This window comes from Cucurbita maxima, unplaced genomic scaffold, assembly GCF_002738345.1.
Source record: "Cucurbita maxima cultivar Rimu unplaced genomic scaffold, Cmax_1.0 Cma_Scf00041, whole genome shotgun sequence".
Taxonomy (NCBI): domain Eukaryota; kingdom Viridiplantae; phylum Streptophyta; class Magnoliopsida; order Cucurbitales; family Cucurbitaceae; genus Cucurbita; species Cucurbita maxima.
Genome location: NW_019272057.1, coordinates 482,675 through 499,089, shown reverse-complemented (window position 1 = coordinate 499,089; position 16,415 = coordinate 482,675). Strand labels below are relative to the sequence as shown.

Here is a 16,415-nt window from a genome sequence, read left to right as displayed (position 1 = left end):
AAAAAAAAAAAAAAAAAAAAAAAAAAAAACTAAAAAATTTGCTACTTGCAGCAAATTCCTTTTTCATCTTCTTAAACTTATTTCAACTTAGTTTCAAAGGTTTATATATGTTTCATCAGTAATTTTTATGGGTATTTATGTTAAGGAATCATAAATCTTCACAATTGTATAATATTGTCTAAGATTAAATCCATGGAGGGTGGATTGTATAATTTTTATGACAACAATTTTATGGGTATTTATGGATATTTATGTTAACGAGTGTCATCGATGACGCTAGCCACAAAGGAGGGTGGATTGTGATGCCCCACATTGGCTGGAAGAAGAACGAAACACCCTTGTAAGAATATGGAAACCTTTCCCATAGTATACGAACGTTTTAAAGCCTTGAGTGGAAATAAAAAAAAAGACAATATATAGTAGCTGTGTATCTCGAGTAAAACTAAATTTGCAAATGGTGCAAAGTTTATTACTACTTTATACAAAATTACAAAATCAAAATCAAACTGCTAACAAGAAACCTAGAATGGATATCAAAGATGAAATCATTGATACATAATGTTGGAGGCCTTGTAATAATAAAATTGCCCTATCTCACACTCCTGTTGAACAAATCTGAGGTGTGATTGCAAGACCTTGAACTCCTTGAATTTCTTCGACAGCTCATATTCATCGCAAATTTTCGCATAAAAAAGTTTTAACATCTTCTTACGAATCACCATAGCTTTCACTTCCGCACACTTAATTTGAACATATATGCGATGTGATTGCATGCCCACGAACTCCTCGAATTTCTTCGACAGCCCATACAAAAACCCATCGCAAATTTCCGCATTGAAATCATACAGTTGCAACATCTTCTCATGAAGCAGCGCAGTCATTAAACTATCAGAACCAGCGTGATGCTTCAATCCAAAGCGTTTTTGGTCCAGCAATTGCCCTAATTTCTCGAGTCCTAAATTCCCCCCTTCAAGCCCTTCGCAGAATCGCGCCATATGCTTTAAATCCCTCACGGTCCCCACTCTCCTCGCCACGATCCATTCGAATTCGCCCAATGTTTCCGGCAAGCTTTTAACCACGCCCAACGCCAATATCAGATATCCAATATCGTATAATCCGTGAAATGTAATCCACTGGTGTATCGCATGCTTTCGCATCGTATATAAGAATCTTATTGCAAATTTTCTCACCTTAATTCCATCTTTTTTCAGTTTCCCAAAATCCAAGCCGTTCTGTTTCAGAAAACAAATGGACGCAGGGTTATGAGCGTCGATTTCAGGATCGAAGTCAGAGAAATTAAACTCCCATGTACCGCCGATGTTCCCTGATTCATCAGAAACTGTCACACCTAGTTGAATCACTTTGGTTTGGTTGACATTGAATCGAAAATCTGCGTAGAGTTCTTCATCAATCGTGCCCCAAGGAGTTCTCTTAATACACCCAGGAAATTCAGTATCGATTGACATAACTGGGTACAATAGCAGACAATGGTCGAGCCGAAGGATTTCATCATCGAGATTGTAAGCCCAAACTTCTGTAATCAAAGGGTTATCTCCTCTCGGACCTTGAACAATTCTATCCATTGCGTTCGAAAATCTGTCTGTTTTTGTTTTTTAATTTGNTTTTTTTTTTTTTTTTTTTTTTTTGTAGATTTTTCTCTCTCAAAGTAATAAGTTTGTGTCCCCGTTAAGGATGAGCATGAGCTTGTTTTCTCATATTGATTCTTTTCCCTTTTCTTCTCTAGCTTATTTTCGTCTCTTCCATTTCAATGTGATTGTGAGATCCTTCGTCAGTTAGAGGGGAATGAAGCATTCCTTACAAGAGTGTGAAAATTTCTTTCTAGTGACGCGTTTTAAAACCGTGAGGCTGACGGTGATAAGTAATGGGCCAAAACAGACAATATTTGTTAACCGTAGGGTGATGCTATTGCAAACAGTATTAGAGTCAAGAAAATTTGTATCCAATCATATATTTTAATGGGAAGAAAATGTTGAAGATAATTTCAATTCATGTCACGAACAATAAAATTTAATTTTTATAAATTTTGGGTGGATTATAATTTAGAGTTATTGATTTCATTAATATATTTTATGACTTTTTATTTAGTTTAGTTACATCTAATAGTATTATTTTGAGGTTATATAGAGCAATGTATATTGTATTGGTAAGTAGACTTGAAAAATACAGTAAAAGGAATGTCTAACCAATGACTAAGTTTCTTTTCAATTCTATAACATGTATAATCTTTTACACGATTGGAGTGATTCAAATCTTAAAAAGGTAATTTGAATCTTACCATACTTATAGTCATTCTTATTATTTAGTTGTGGAGTGTGGATTGTGATGCCCCACATTGGCTGGGAGAAGAACGAAACACCTTGTAAGAATATGGAAACCTTTCCCATACTATACGACGTTTTAAAGCCTTGAGTGGAAATATAAAAAAAAGGACAATATATAGTAGCTGTGTATCTCGAGTAAAACCAAATTTGCAAATGGTGCAAAGTTTATTACTACTTTATACAAAATTACAAAATCAAAATCACTACTGAAACTGCTAACAAGAAACCTAGAATGGATATCAAAGATGAAATCATTGATACATAATGTTGGAGGCCTTGTAATAATAAAATTGCCCTATCTCACACTCCTGTTGAACAAATCTGAGGTGTGATTGCAAGACCTTGAACTCCTTGAATTTCTTCGACAGCTCATATTCATCGCAAATTTTCGCATAAAAAAGTTTTAACATCTTCTTACGAATCACCATAGCTTTCACTTCCGCACACTTAATTTGAACATATATGCGATGTGATTGCATGCCCACGAACTCCTCGAATTTCTTCGACAGCCCATACAAAAACCCATCGCAAATTTCCGCATTGAAATCATACAGTTGCAACATCTTCTCATGAAGCAGCGCAGTCATTAAACTATCAGAACCAGCGTGATGCTTCAATCCAAAGCGTTTTTGGTCCAGCAATTGCCCTAATTTCTCGAGTCCTAAATTCCCCCCTTCAAGCCCTTCGCAGAATCGCGCCATATGCTTTAAATCCCTCACGGTCCCCACTCTCCTCGCCACGATCCATTCGAATTCGCCCAATGTTTCCGGCAAGCTTTTAACCACGCCCAACGCCAATATCAGATATCCAATATCGTATAATCCGTGAAATGTAATCCACTGGTGTATCGCATGCTTTCGCATCGTATATAAGAATCTTATTGCAAATTTTCTCACCTTAATTCCATCTTTTTTCAGTTTCCCAAAATCCAAGCCGTTCTGTTTCAGAAAACAAATGGATGCAGGGTTATGAGCGTCGATTTCAGGATCGAAGTCAGAGAAATTAAACTCCCATGTACCGCCGATGTTCCCTGATTCATCAGAAACTGTCACACATAGTTGAATCACTTTGGTTTGGTTGACATTGAATCGAAAATCTGCGTAGAGTTCTTCATCAATCGTGCCCCAAGGAGTTCTCTTAATACACCCAGGAAATTCAGTATCGATTGACATAACTGGGTACAATAGCAGACAATGGTCGAGCCGAAGGATTTCATCATCGAGATTGTAAGCCCAAACTTCTGTAATCAAAGGGTTATCTCCTCTCGGACCTTGAACAATTCTATCCATTGCGTTCGAAAATCTGTCTGTTTTTGTTTTTTAATTTGCTGTGCGTGTGTTATTCGTCGAATCAAACTTCTCCGATATGTGACGAATGAAGAATATTTATAGCAGAAATATAATTATGTTTGTTTACAAATTTCCTTATCTTGATCGGAGAGCGAAAAAGATAAAAGCTGTAGATTTGAATTTATATGAAAAAAAAATATAGGATCGTTGGTATTTCGAATAATATTTTTATCATGTGAATATGGAGCTTTTTTTAGGTGAATTATTTTCTATTAAATTTAATAAATAAATTAAAGCTGTATTTATATTTATCGTTAAAATACAACCAAATATAAATATTTATTTCCACTCATAAATTTGAAATTTAATCTCTTATCTTATCTTTAGTTTTGAAAATATTACATGAAAATTAGTTAAAAACTTAGTAATTAAATTAATTAATAGAAAACTAACAAAGATAATTAAAAGTAGTAAATATAGTAAAAACTCGAGATTAGGAGTCTGATAACTCGACCAATTCAAGCAATCCAATCTAAATCGTAAAGGTCAAGTCAGGTCAGGTCAGATTAGATTATTATTATTTTTTTTATTTTTATTATTTGTTGTTTGAATTGAGTTGAATTTTTTGGAAACTGGAAAATTTGTATCCAATCATATATTTTAATGGGAAGAAAATATTGAAGATAATTTCAATTCATGACACGTTGAAAAACAATAAAGTTTAATTTTTATAAATTTTGGGTGGATTATAATTTAGAGTTATTGATTTCATTAATATATTTTATGACTTTTTATTTAGTTTAGTTACATTTAATAGTATTATTTTGAGGTTATATAAAGCAATGTATATTGTATTTGTAAGTAGACTTCAAAAATACAGTAAAAGAAGTTTTTGTGCTGTCTAACCCATGACTAAGTTTCTCTTCAATTCTATATAACTTATGTTGCATTTATAATCTTTTACAGGATTGGAATGATTTGAATCTTACTATACTTGTAGTGATTCCTTATTATTTAGTTAGTTGTGGAGTGATTCAAATCTGTTAATTTGAATCTTACTATACTTGATTCCTTATTATTTAGTGTAAGAGTTAGTTTGATTCCTTATTATTTAGTATTAGAGCTCGTGTGGTGATTTCCTTAGGCATTAGAACTTCCTTTTGGATTGATTCTATAGTATGATTTAGTCTAATAATTCCGACACAACTGAATCAGATTACACTTCAAAACTATTCTAATTTTAAAATTATTATAAACATTAAAAATATTTAGCAATTTCAACTCAATTACAAGTGGTTGGATAACTAAAATTGGGGAAAGATGTAAACTTACATCAACTTAGTTTCATATGTTTAAATCTGTAATTTTTATGGGTACTTATGTTGAGAAATCACATATCTCCACAATTGTATTAAATCTGGATTATTTCCTAAATTAGTCAAGGTGGGACCCACTCCCAATAATCCTCGACAATTCCCGGAAGCGAGGTTGACACGAGACGGTGTGCCAGTAAGAATGCTGGCCACAAAGGGGGTGGATTTGGTGGCGGTCCCACATCGATTGAAGAAAGGAACGAGTGCCAGCAAGGACGCTTGCCCCAAAGGAGATGGATTGTGATGTCTCACATTGGAAGGGAGAAGAACAAAACACCTTTGTAAAAATATGGAAACCGTCCCTACTAGACGCGTTTTAAAGCCTCGAAGGAAAACAAAAAAAAGATAATATATGCTAGAGGTGTATCTTGAGTAAAACCAAATTTGCAAATGGTGCAGAGTTTATTACTACTTTATACAAAATTACAAAATCAAAATCAAAATCTACGTAAACTACTGAAACTGCTAACAAGAAACCTAGAATGGATATCAAAGATGAAATCATTGATACATAACGTTGGAGGCCTTGTAATAATAAAATTGCCCTATCTCACACTCGTGTTGAACAAATCTGAGGTGTGATTGCAAGACCTTGAACTCCTTGAATTTCTTCGACAGCTCATATTCATCGCAAATTTTCGCATAAAAAAGTTTTAACATCTTCTTACGAATCACCATAGCTTTCACTTCCGCACACTTAATTTGAACATATATGCGATGTGATTGCATGCCCACGAACTCCTCGAATTTCTTCGACAGCCCATACAAAAACCCATCGCAAATTTCCGCATTGAAATCATACAGTTGCAACATCTTCTCATGAAGCAGCACAGTCATTAAACTATCAGAACCAGCGTGATGCTTCAATCCAAAGCGTTTTTGGTCCAGCAATTGCCCTAACTTCTCGAGTCCTAAATTCCCCCCTTCAAGCCCTTCGCAGAATCGCGCCATATGCTTTAAATCCCTCACGGTCCCCACTCTCCTCGCCACGATCCATTCGAATTCGCCCAATGTTTCCGGCAAGCTTTTAACCACGCCCAACGCCAATATCAGATATCCAATATCGTATAATCCGTGAAATGTAATCCACTGGTGTATCGCATGCTTTCGCATCGTATATAAGAATCTTATTGCAAATTTTCTCACCTTAATTCCATCTTTTTTCAGTTTCCCAAAATCCAAGCCGTTCTGTTTCAGAAAACAAATGGACGCAGGGTTATGAGCGTCGATTTCAGGATCGAAGTCAGAGAAATTAAACTCCCATGTACCGCCGATGTTCCCTGATTCATCAGAAACTGTCACACCTAGTTGAATCACTTTGGTTTGGTTGACATTGAATCGAAAATCTGCGTAGAGTTCTTCATCAATCGTGCCCCAAGGAGTTCTCTTAATACACCCAGGAAATTCAGTATCGATTGACATAACTGGGTACAATAGCAGACAATGGTCGAGCCGAAGGATTTCATCATCGAGATTGTAAGCCCAAACTTCTGTAATCAAAGGGTTATCTCCTCTCGGACCTTGAACAATTCTATCCATTGCGTTCGAAAATCTGTCTGTTTTTGTTTTTTAATTTGTTGTGCGTGTGTTATTCGTCTAATCAAACTTCTCCGATATGCGACGAATGGAGAATATTTATAGCAGAAATATAATTATGTTCGTTTACGAATTTCCTTATCTTGATCGGAGAACGAAAAAGATAAAAGCTGTAGATTTGAATTTATAGCAAAAAAAAAATATAGGATCGTTGGTATTTCGGATAATATTTTTATCATGTGAATATGAGTTTTTTTTAGCTCAATCATTTCCCTTTTAGATTAAATTTAATAAATAAATTAAAGCTGTATTTATATTTATCGTTAAAATACAACAAAATATAAATATTTATTTACACTCATAAATTTGAAATTTAATTTTTATCTTATCTTTAGTTTTGAAAATATTACATGAAAATTAGTTAAAAACTTAATAATTAAATTAATTAATAGAAAACTAACCAAGATAATTAAAAGTAGTAAATATAGTAAAAACTCGAGATTAGGAGTCTGATAACTCGACCAATTCAAGCAATCGAATCTAAATCGTAAAGGTCAGGTCAGGTCAGATTAGATTATTATTATTATTTTTATTTTTATTATTTGTTGTTTGAATTGAGTTGAATTTCCATATATTTTAACGGGAAGAAAATGTTGAAAATAATTTCAATTCATGACACGTTGAAGAACAATAAAGTTTAATTTTTATAAATTTTGGGTGGATTATAATTTAGAGTTATTGATTTCATTAATATATTTTATGACTTTTTATTTAGTTTAGTTACATTTAATAGTATTATTACCAATGACTAAGTTTCTTTTCAATTCTATATAATTTATGTTGCATTTATAATCTTTTACAGAATGATTTGAATCTTACTATAGTAGTGATTCCTTATTATTTAGTTGTGGAGTGATTCAAATCTGTTAATTTGAATCTTACTATACTTTCCTTATTATTTAGGTAGGGTAAGAGTTAGTTTGATATTTAGTATTAGAGCTCTTGTGCTGATTTCGTTACGCATCCAAACTTCCTTTCGGGTTGATTCTATATTATGATTTAATCTAATAATTCCGACTACGACTCAATCAAATTACACTTCAAAACTATTCTAATTTTAAAACAATTTGGATAACTAACATTTGGGAAAGATGTAAATCTTACATGAAAAATCGACTCAAAACTTGTGTAAAATGATAAACAAAACTCATAAAAATCATTCATAATCCCACAAACGAACAATAAATCTGCCAAAACATGAATTCACCTCTTCATGTCCGAGCTTGTTCTGAAGCCCATACAAATGGCCGTCATACACCCCTGATTCCAAACGGAACCACCGCCCCATCTTCGCATGCACAAAAGCCGTCAACAAGCTGTCCCAACCAGCATGGTGCTTCATCCCAAACCGCTTCTCGCCCAACAATTCCCCGAGTCTCTCAAGCCCAACCTTCCCCTGTTCCAGCCCTTCGCACCACCGAGCCACCTGCTTCAAATCCCTCACAACCCCCACTCCACGCGCCACCATCTCTGCAAATTCCTCCATTGATTCCGGCAACTCCTCCGCTACCCCCATCGCCTTCACAAGATACCCAATATCGTATAATCCATGGAATGTGACCCATTTACGAACACGGCTTCTTCGTATGATACGCGAGAAGTTTAGAGTGAATAGGCTTAAGGGGATCCCCTGTTTCTTGAGCTTCGCAAAATCGAGCCCGTTCTGTTCCAGAAACGAAATCGATGAAGGATTTTGAGTGTCGATTTGATGGTCGAAATCGGAGAAGTTGAACTCCCATGAGCCGGTGACTTTCCCAGATTCATCAGAAGCTGTTAAACCCAGTTGAATTAACTTCGTTTGGTTCACGTTGAATCGGAGATCTCCGTAGACTTGTTCATCGATCGAGCCCCATGGTGTGTATCAAGTTTATGCAAAACTGTACCTCACACTATTGAGGACATATTCTATTTATATTGGCAAAAGATTAACTAATAGATCCGATTTCATAGGAAACTAACGAAGTAAGCCTATTCTTATGGCATGACCAACTTCAAGCTATTCTAATGGATTGACCAATTCTAACAGTCCCCTTCAATCCCAACAAGTCTTGTACATGTTGAGATTGTTACAATGTGTAGTAAAAGGAGTTTTAGACAGTGGTTTTGTCAGGATATCAGCTACTTGATCACTTGATGAAATGAACCGAACTTCCATTGCTTTACGTGCTACTTGTTCTCGAACAAAATGAAAATCAACTTCAATATGTTTCGTTCTAGCATGAAATACTGGATTTGAAGTTAAATATGTAGCTCCGAGGTTGTCACACCAGAGGCGAGGAGCCTTTGATTGATACACGCCCAGTTCCTTCAGTAATGACTTGATCCAAATCATTTCTGCAGTAAGATTCGCAATGGCCTTGTATTCTGCTTCGGTGCTTGATCTTGACACTGTAGCCTGTTTTCTGGAACTCCATGAGATTAGATTTGCTCCAAGAAATACAGCAAAGCCGCTAGTTGAACGTCGATCATCGGGACAACCAGCCCAATCAGCATCAGAAAACCCCGACAACATCATGGTTGATTTCTGAATTTTCACTCCTAATGCTAGTGTGCCTTTAACATAACGAAGAATTCTCTTCACAGCACCCCAATGAGCATCAGTAGGTGTATGAAGATATTGACACACTTTATTGACAGCAAATGCCAAATCAGGCCTAGTCATTGTCAAATATTGTAGTGCTCCCACTGTACTTCTGTATTTGAATTGTTCTTCAGCTGATAAGGGTATTCCTTGTTCTCTGAATAATTTTTCAGCAGAACCCATTGGTGTAGACATAGGTTTGCATTTTTCCATGTTTACTCTTTTCAACAAATCTAAAGCATATCGTCTCTGTGACAGTATGATACCATCTCGTGTTTTCTTGACTTCAATACCCAGAAAATACTCAAGATCACCCAAATCTTTTACTGCAAAATCTATTTTCAATTTCTGAATCAACCTTTCGGTTGCTTGATCAGAGGAGCTCACAATAATTATATCATCAACATAGATGAGCATATAGATAGTTATCTCTCTGTTTTTGAGAATAAAAAGAGATGAATCAGCTACTGAAGCCTTGAAGCCTAACTCAATAAGCTTTCCAGTCAACCTTGAATGCCAAGCTTTTGGGGCTTGTTTCAGGCCATAAAGGGCTTTCTTGAGCTTGCATATGTAATTCTTTGGTTTGGCTGAGTCTTGAAATCCTGGTGGTTGTCGCATGTACACTTCCTCTTTCAGAATTCCATGCAAAAATGCATTTTGGATATCAACTTGTCTCATATTCCAGCCCTTGGTTACTGCTAGCGAAAGAATGACCCTGATTGTTGACGGTTTGATCACAGGGCTAAAAGTATCAGTGTAATCAACACCAAATCTTTGCTTGAATCCTTTGGCAACTAATCTTGCTTTTAATCTTTCAACTGACCCATCTGCTTTTCTTTTCACTTTATACACCCATTTACTATCAATGAGATTTATTCCAGGTTTGGGTGGAACTAGATCCCAAGTGGCATTTCGTTTTAGCGCTGAGAGCTCATCATTCATTGCTCCTCTCCATCCTGGATGTTGCATGGCTTCCTGCAGGTTTCGAGGTTCAGTAGCAGTCTCTATGATCGGAGTTGTGATAGTTACAGCGCTTGCGAATTTTCTTGAGGTTTCTGAATATCTGATAGTTCCATCAGTGAATTGTTTAGCTTGTACAATGTTATTTCTCAACCTTGTTCGCATTGGATGTTGACTAGCTGCTTCAGTTGGTTGATCAGACACATGTTCATGAGTTTGGTTTTGAGCATTGATCGAACTGCTCTCAGCTTCATATTCTGCAATTTCCTCTGAACTTCTTGTATTATCTGCAGAAGATAAGCTGACACCAGACAAGTTGTCACTAGCAATATTATCAGTTTGACCATCATTCATATGGGAATTACTAACAACTGGTTCAATATCTGTAAGAGCATTTTCAGTGTAAAAACTAGCAAGTTTGGCTAAGGCTGGAAGTAGAACAGGATGATGTGGATTTGTGGTTTTGTTTGGTGGCTTAGATTCTTCAAAAGGAAAAATATTTTCATCGAAAACCACGTCTCTAGAGATGTAAATACGTCCTGTACTTCTATTTAAGCATTTATATCCCTTATGAGAAGAACTATAACCCAAGAATATACATCTAGTAGTTCTGAAACTCAGTTTCTTGTTGTTGTAAGGCCTTAAATTAGGCCAGCAAGCACAGCCAAACACCCTAAGCATGGAGTAGTCTGGACTTTTACCAAACAATTTATGAAGTGGTGTGTCTTGTTGTATGGTTCGGCTGGGCATTCTATTTATAAGAAAGCAAGCTGTGTTGAAAGCTTCATCCCAGTAGGATAGAGGCATGTTGGCTTGAGCGAGTAAAGCAAGGCCAGTTTCTACAATGTGTCTGTGTTTTCTTTCGACTAACCCATTCTGCTGGTGTGTGTGAGGACAGGAGATATGATGTTCAATGCCTGTGGATTTGAAATAATTGTGTAACCGATGGTATTCACCCCCCCAATCTGATTGGACGGAGCGAATTTTGGTATTTAGCATAGTTTCAACATGTTTTTGAAATTGAAGGAACACAGACTCAACATCAGATTTGCATCTCAGAAAGTAAATCCAAACATAACGACTAAAATCATCAACAAAGGAAACATAATATTTGGAATTATTTACTGACGCAATGGATGGACCCCATACATCAGTGTGAATTAATTGAAGGGGTGCTGTAGATACATGCTGAGAAGAACCAAATGGCAATTGATGTGCTTTCCCTAATTGACAAGCATTACAAATTGAGGAAGAGGGAATATTAGTATCTATAGCTAAATTATTATCTTGTAGAATTCTAATGGTAATTGGAGATGCAGGGTGCCCTAGCCTTCTGTGCCATTGTTCTTTCGAAAGTTTGGCTGTCAGCAAGGCTTGACTGAAATTATGCGGTAGAACGTATAGGCCATTCTTACATCTACCGTGGAGCAGGAGTTTCTTCGTGACTCGGTTCTTAACCAAAAAATAGTTTGGGTGAAATTCTACAACAGCATTATTATCAGATGCTAGTCTTTGTACTGAAATTAGGTGCTTATTGATTTTAGGAGCATATAGGATATGTTTCAGAACAAGAGATGAACCAGAAATTAATGAATTCCCAATATGAGAGATAGACAAACCTGCGCCATTTGCAACCTGAATTTGGTCGGTGCCAGTGTAGCGTTCTCTGGTGGTAAGCCTCTCTAGGTCATTGGTGATATGATCTGTGGCTCCAGTGTCAACATAGCAGTTTGTGTCACTAGTGTATCCACTAGTTGCCAAAGCTGCTTGTTTGAGATTATTTTCGGCTTGATATGCCTGATCGAATCTGTGCCAGCATTGCAAAGCATCGTGATTGGGCTTACCACAAATCTGACAGACAATGCCTGAGCTGCTTTGTGTCTTTGATGGTTGACGTCCAGGATTGTTCACAGTACGCCTTGATTGTCCATGACCACTATTTAACTGACGACTACGACCGCGACTACCTCGACCTCCATTGGCACCTCCACGAATGGATATCCTATTGACATTGTTAGCAGATGAAAGTTGCTCAAATGTACCCTTACGCAAGTGCCGCATCTCATAGCTCAGCATGTGAGCATACACGTCGCTGACAGTGTATACATCTGTTCTGGTTGTAATGCTTGTGACTAGAGGATCATAATCTGGACCAAGTCCTTGCAGCATGTAGGCGATGAGTTCTTCATCCTCTATTCGCTTGCCAATGGCAGCAAGTGTATCACCAAGATGTTTTACTTTACGAAAGTAGTCAGCAATTGTCATGTCCTTTTTCTGGATAGTAGAGAGTTCCATACGGATCTGCATTGCTCTTGCTCGAGATGTGGAAGCAAATTGTCGCTCCAGCGTAATCCAGGCTTCTCGTGCAGTGGTGATTCCAACCATCGTGCTGAGAACCTCCTCAGTGACTGATGAGTTGATGAGGCTGAGTACCAGCTGGTCCTGGGGGTACCAGACTGTGAACTCAGGGTTGATGATAATTTTGCGATTCCCTGTTTCTTCACTTGGTTCAACGGCGATCGTCTGGCTTGGTGCAGGCATGGAACCATCCACAAAACCAACAAGGTTTTGGCTACGCAAGTAGGGAAGGATTTGGGTAGACCACAGTAGATAATTTTCTTGTGTAAGCTTAACACTAATCACCTGACTGATCGACGGAGAAGACATTGTGTTGATTGGGATTGACATGTTTAACAGCAGAGGCTATGGATCTCGTGGATCTTATTTGAGCTCTGATACCATATCAAGTTTATGCAAAACTGTACCTCACACTATTGAGGACATATTCTATTTATATTGGCAAAAGATTAACTAATAGATCCGATTTCATAGGAAACTAACGAAGTAAGCCTATTCTTATGGCATGACCAACTTCAAGCTATTCTAATGGATTGACCAATTCTAACAGTGTGCTCCTTATGCACCCAGGAAATTCGGTGTCGATGGATAGGATATGGTTAGCTTGAAGGCAGCGTTCGAGGCTGAGGATTTCATGATCGAAATTGGAAGCCCAAACTTCTTGGATCGAAGGTGTTCTTCTTCTCGGACGCGCTCTATTTCTTCTACCCATTTGATTCAATCACTGTAAAATCTCTCTGTTCTTGGTTTGCTGTTATAGAAGAAGACCCTTTGGGGGTTTCAGTAAAGGAAAATATTTCCTTATATGAACATTAATTTCAGATTTTGTAATTTTACTTTCTTTCTTCTTTTTATAATTTCATGGTTTAAAAGTATAAAATAAAATTAAAATGATTATTTAAGTGGCGTCCAGTGTAGCCCCAGGAATCGAACTCGACTAGCCTTCGGTTTTTTCTATCTCTCGACTTCGTATTTCCCTCTTGTCGTCCCACCTCCCTTGTTATAGATTGTGCGTGCTTCACAAGTTGTATCATCTTACTCCCTCACATAGTCTTCGTCGTATCATCGATCGTGATCTCGTTTATGCACAGTTGCATAAATCATAAACTTATATTAACATATTTCTCATTTTTGAATGATTGCTTCTCCTCGCTCTCGAGTTTTATCATTGTAGCATCACTCGTCATCGTTCTTTTTTTTTTTTTTTTTTTTTTTTGTAGATTTTTCTCTCTCAAAGTAATAAGTTTGTGTCCCCGTTAAGGATGAGCATGAGCTTGTTTTCTCATATTGATTCTTTTCCCTTTTCTTCTCTAGCTTATTTTCGTCTCTTCCATTTCAATGTGATTGTGAGATCCTTCGTCAGTTAGAGGGGAATGAAGCATTCCTTACAAGAGTGTGAAAATTTCTTTCTAGTGACGCGTTTTAAAACCGTGAGGCTGACGGTGATAAGTAATGGGCCAAAACAGACAATATTTGTTAACCGTAGGGTGATGCTATTGCAAACAGTATTAGAGTCAAGAAAATTTGTATCCAATCATATATTTTAATGGGAAGAAAATGTTGAAGATAATTTCAATTCATGTCACGAACAATAAAATTTAATTTTTATAAATTTTGGGTGGATTATAATTTAGAGTTATTGATTTCATTAATATATTTTATGACTTTTTATTTAGTTTAGTTACATCTAATAGTATTATTTTGAGGTTATATAGAGCAATGTATATTGTATTGGTAAGTAGACTTGAAAAATACAGTAAAAGGAATGTCTAACCAATGACTAAGTTTCTTTTCAATTCTATAACATGTATAATCTTTTACACGATTGGAGTGATTCAAATCTTAAAAAGGTAATTTGAATCTTACCATACTTATAGTCATTCTTATTATTTAGTTGTGGAGTGTGGATTGTGATGCCCCACATTGGCTGGGAGAAGAACGAAACACCTTGTAAGAATATGGAAACCTTTCCCATACTATACGACGTTTTAAAGCCTTGAGTGGAAATATAAAAAAAAGGACAATATATAGTAGCTGTGTATCTCGAGTAAAACCAAATTTGCAAATGGTGCAAAGTTTATTACTACTTTATACAAAATTACAAAATCAAAATCACTACTGAAACTGCTAACAAGAAACCTAGAATGGATATCAAAGATGAAATCATTGATACATAATGTTGGAGGCCTTGTAATAATAAAATTGCCCTATCTCACACTCCTGTTGAACAAATCTGAGGTGTGATTGCAAGACCTTGAACTCCTTGAATTTCTTCGACAGCTCATATTCATCGCAAATTTTCGCATAAAAAAGTTTTAACATCTTCTTACGAATCACCATAGCTTTCACTTCCGCACACTTAATTTGAACATATATGCGATGTGATTGCATGCCCACGAACTCCTCGAATTTCTTCGACAGCCCATACAAAAACCCATCGCAAATTTCCGCATTGAAATCATACAGTTGCAACATCTTCTCATGAAGCAGCGCAGTCATTAAACTATCAGAACCAGCGTGATGCTTCAATCCAAAGCGTTTTTGGTCCAGCAATTGCCCTAACTTCTCGAGTCCTAAATTCCCCCCTTCAAGCCCTTCGCAGAATCGCGCCATATGCTTTAAATCCCTCACGGTCCCCACTCTCCTCGCCACGATCCATTCGAATTCGCCCAATGTTTCCGGCAAGCTTTTAACCACGCCCAACGCCAATATCAGATATCCAATATCGTATAATCCGTGAAATGTAATCCACTGGTGTATCGCATGCTTTCGCATCGTATATAAGAATCTTATTGCAAATTTTCTCACCTTAATTCCATCTTTTTTCAGTTTCCCAAAATCCAAGCCGTTCTGTTTCAGAAAACAAATGGACGCAGGGTTATGAGCGTCGATTTCAGGATCGAAGTCAGAGAAATTAAACTCCCATGTACCGCCGATGTTCCCTGATTCATCAGAAACTGTCACACCTAGTTGAATCACTTTGGTTTGGTTGACATTGAATCGAAAATCTGCGTAGAGTTCTTCATCAATCGTGCCCCAAGGAGTTCTCTTAATACACCCAGGAAATTCAGTATCGATTGACATAACTGGGTACAATAGCAGACAATGGTCGAGCCGAAGGATTTCATCATCGAGATTGTAAGCCCAAACTTCTGTAATCAAAGGGTTATCTCCTCTCGGACCTTGAACAATTCTATCCATTGCGTTCGAAAATCTGTCTGTTTTTGTTTTTTAATTTGCTGTGCGTGTGTTATTCGTCGAATCAAACTTCTCCGATATGCGACGAATGAAGAATATTTATAGCAGAAATATAATTATGTTTGTTTACAAATTTCCTTATCTTGATCGGAGAGCGAAAAAGATAAAAGCTGTAGATTTGAATTTATATGAAAAAAAAATATAGGATCGTTGGTATTTCGAATAATATTTTTATCATGTGAATATGGAGCTTTTTTTAGGTGAATTATTTTCTATTAAATTTAATAAATAAATTAAAGCTGTATTTATATTTATCGTTAAAATACAACCAAATATAAATATTTATTTCCACTCATAAATTTGAAATTTAATCTCTTATCTTATCTTTAGTTTTGAAAATATTACATGAAAATTAGTTAAAAACTTAGTAATTAAATTAATTAATAGAAAACTAACAAAGATAATTAAAAGTAGTAAATATAGTAAAAACTCGAGATTAGGAGTCTGATAACTCGACCAATTCAAGCAATCCAATCTAAATCGTAAAGGTCAAGTCAGGTCAGGTCAGATTAGATTATTATTATTTTTTTTATTTTTATTATTTGTTGTTTGAATTGAGTTGAATTTTTTGGAAACTGGAAAATTTGTATCCAATCATATATTTTAATGGGAAGAAAATATTGAAGATAATTTCAATTCATGACACGTTGAAAAACAA

General features: G+C 36.2%; 5 protein-coding genes and 1 non-coding gene across 6 annotated transcripts in view; 1 reads left to right on the top strand and 5 right to left on the bottom strand.

The window, feature by feature from the left end:
• LOC111469756 (subtilisin-like protease SBT1.6) overlaps positions 1 to 37 on the top strand; it is a 2,488-nt gene extending 2,451 nt beyond the window's left edge. Inside the window, exon 1 of the mRNA XM_023115170.1 lies at positions 1 to 37. This exon is cut by the window's left edge and continues 2,451 nt beyond it. The gene's annotated coding sequence lies outside the window, so the exon portion shown is untranslated.
• Positions 38 to 545: 508 nt separating this feature from the next.
• Positions 546 to 1,583, bottom strand: LOC111469636 (putative CCR4-associated factor 1 homolog 8). The gene has a single exon (XM_023114970.1). It carries the CDS (start codon positions 1,581 to 1,583, stop codon positions 546 to 548), a length of 1,038 nt encoding a protein of 345 aa, XP_022970738.1.
• A 1,010-nt stretch (positions 1,584 to 2,593) lies between these two features.
• Positions 2,594 to 3,631, bottom strand: LOC111469635 (putative CCR4-associated factor 1 homolog 8). The gene has a single exon (XM_023114968.1). The coding sequence runs from the start codon at positions 3,629 to 3,631 to the stop codon at positions 2,594 to 2,596; it is 1,038 nt and encodes a 345-aa protein (XP_022970736.1).
• Positions 3,632 to 5,469: 1,838 nt separating this feature from the next.
• LOC111469634 (putative CCR4-associated factor 1 homolog 8) lies at positions 5,470 to 6,543 on the bottom strand. The gene is made up of 2 exons (XM_023114967.1): positions 5,596 to 6,543; positions 5,470 to 5,481 (listed from the first exon to the last, which is right to left on the bottom strand). The coding sequence occupies exons 1-2, from the start codon at positions 6,541 to 6,543 to the stop codon at positions 5,470 to 5,472; spliced, it is 960 nt and encodes a 319-aa protein (XP_022970735.1).
• Positions 6,544 to 12,204: 5,661 nt separating this feature from the next.
• LOC111469930 lies at positions 12,205 to 12,340 on the bottom strand. Its single transcript, XR_002714941.1, has one exon. It is a non-coding gene; the product is annotated as a small nucleolar RNA Z247 (small nucleolar RNA).
• Positions 12,341 to 14,662: 2,322 nt separating this feature from the next.
• LOC111469633 (putative CCR4-associated factor 1 homolog 8) lies at positions 14,663 to 15,700 on the bottom strand. The gene has a single exon (XM_023114966.1). The coding sequence runs from the start codon at positions 15,698 to 15,700 to the stop codon at positions 14,663 to 14,665; it is 1,038 nt and encodes a 345-aa protein (XP_022970734.1).
• Between the last annotated feature and the right edge of the window lie 715 nt (positions 15,701 to 16,415).

What these genes read in the sequence shown, in the direction of transcription:
- LOC111469635 (XM_023114968.1), bottom strand. Translation starts at nt 3,631, where the DNA reads ATGGATAGAATTGTTCAAGGTCCGAGAGGAGATAACCCTTTGATTACA.
- LOC111469636 (XM_023114970.1), bottom strand. Translation starts at nt 1,583, where the DNA reads ATGGATAGAATTGTTCAAGGTCCGAGAGGAGATAACCCTTTGATTACA.
- LOC111469634 (XM_023114967.1), bottom strand. Translation starts at nt 6,543, where the DNA reads ATGGATAGAATTGTTCAAGGTCCGAGAGGAGATAACCCTTTGATTACA.
- LOC111469633 (XM_023114966.1), bottom strand. Translation starts at nt 15,700, where the DNA reads ATGGATAGAATTGTTCAAGGTCCGAGAGGAGATAACCCTTTGATTACA.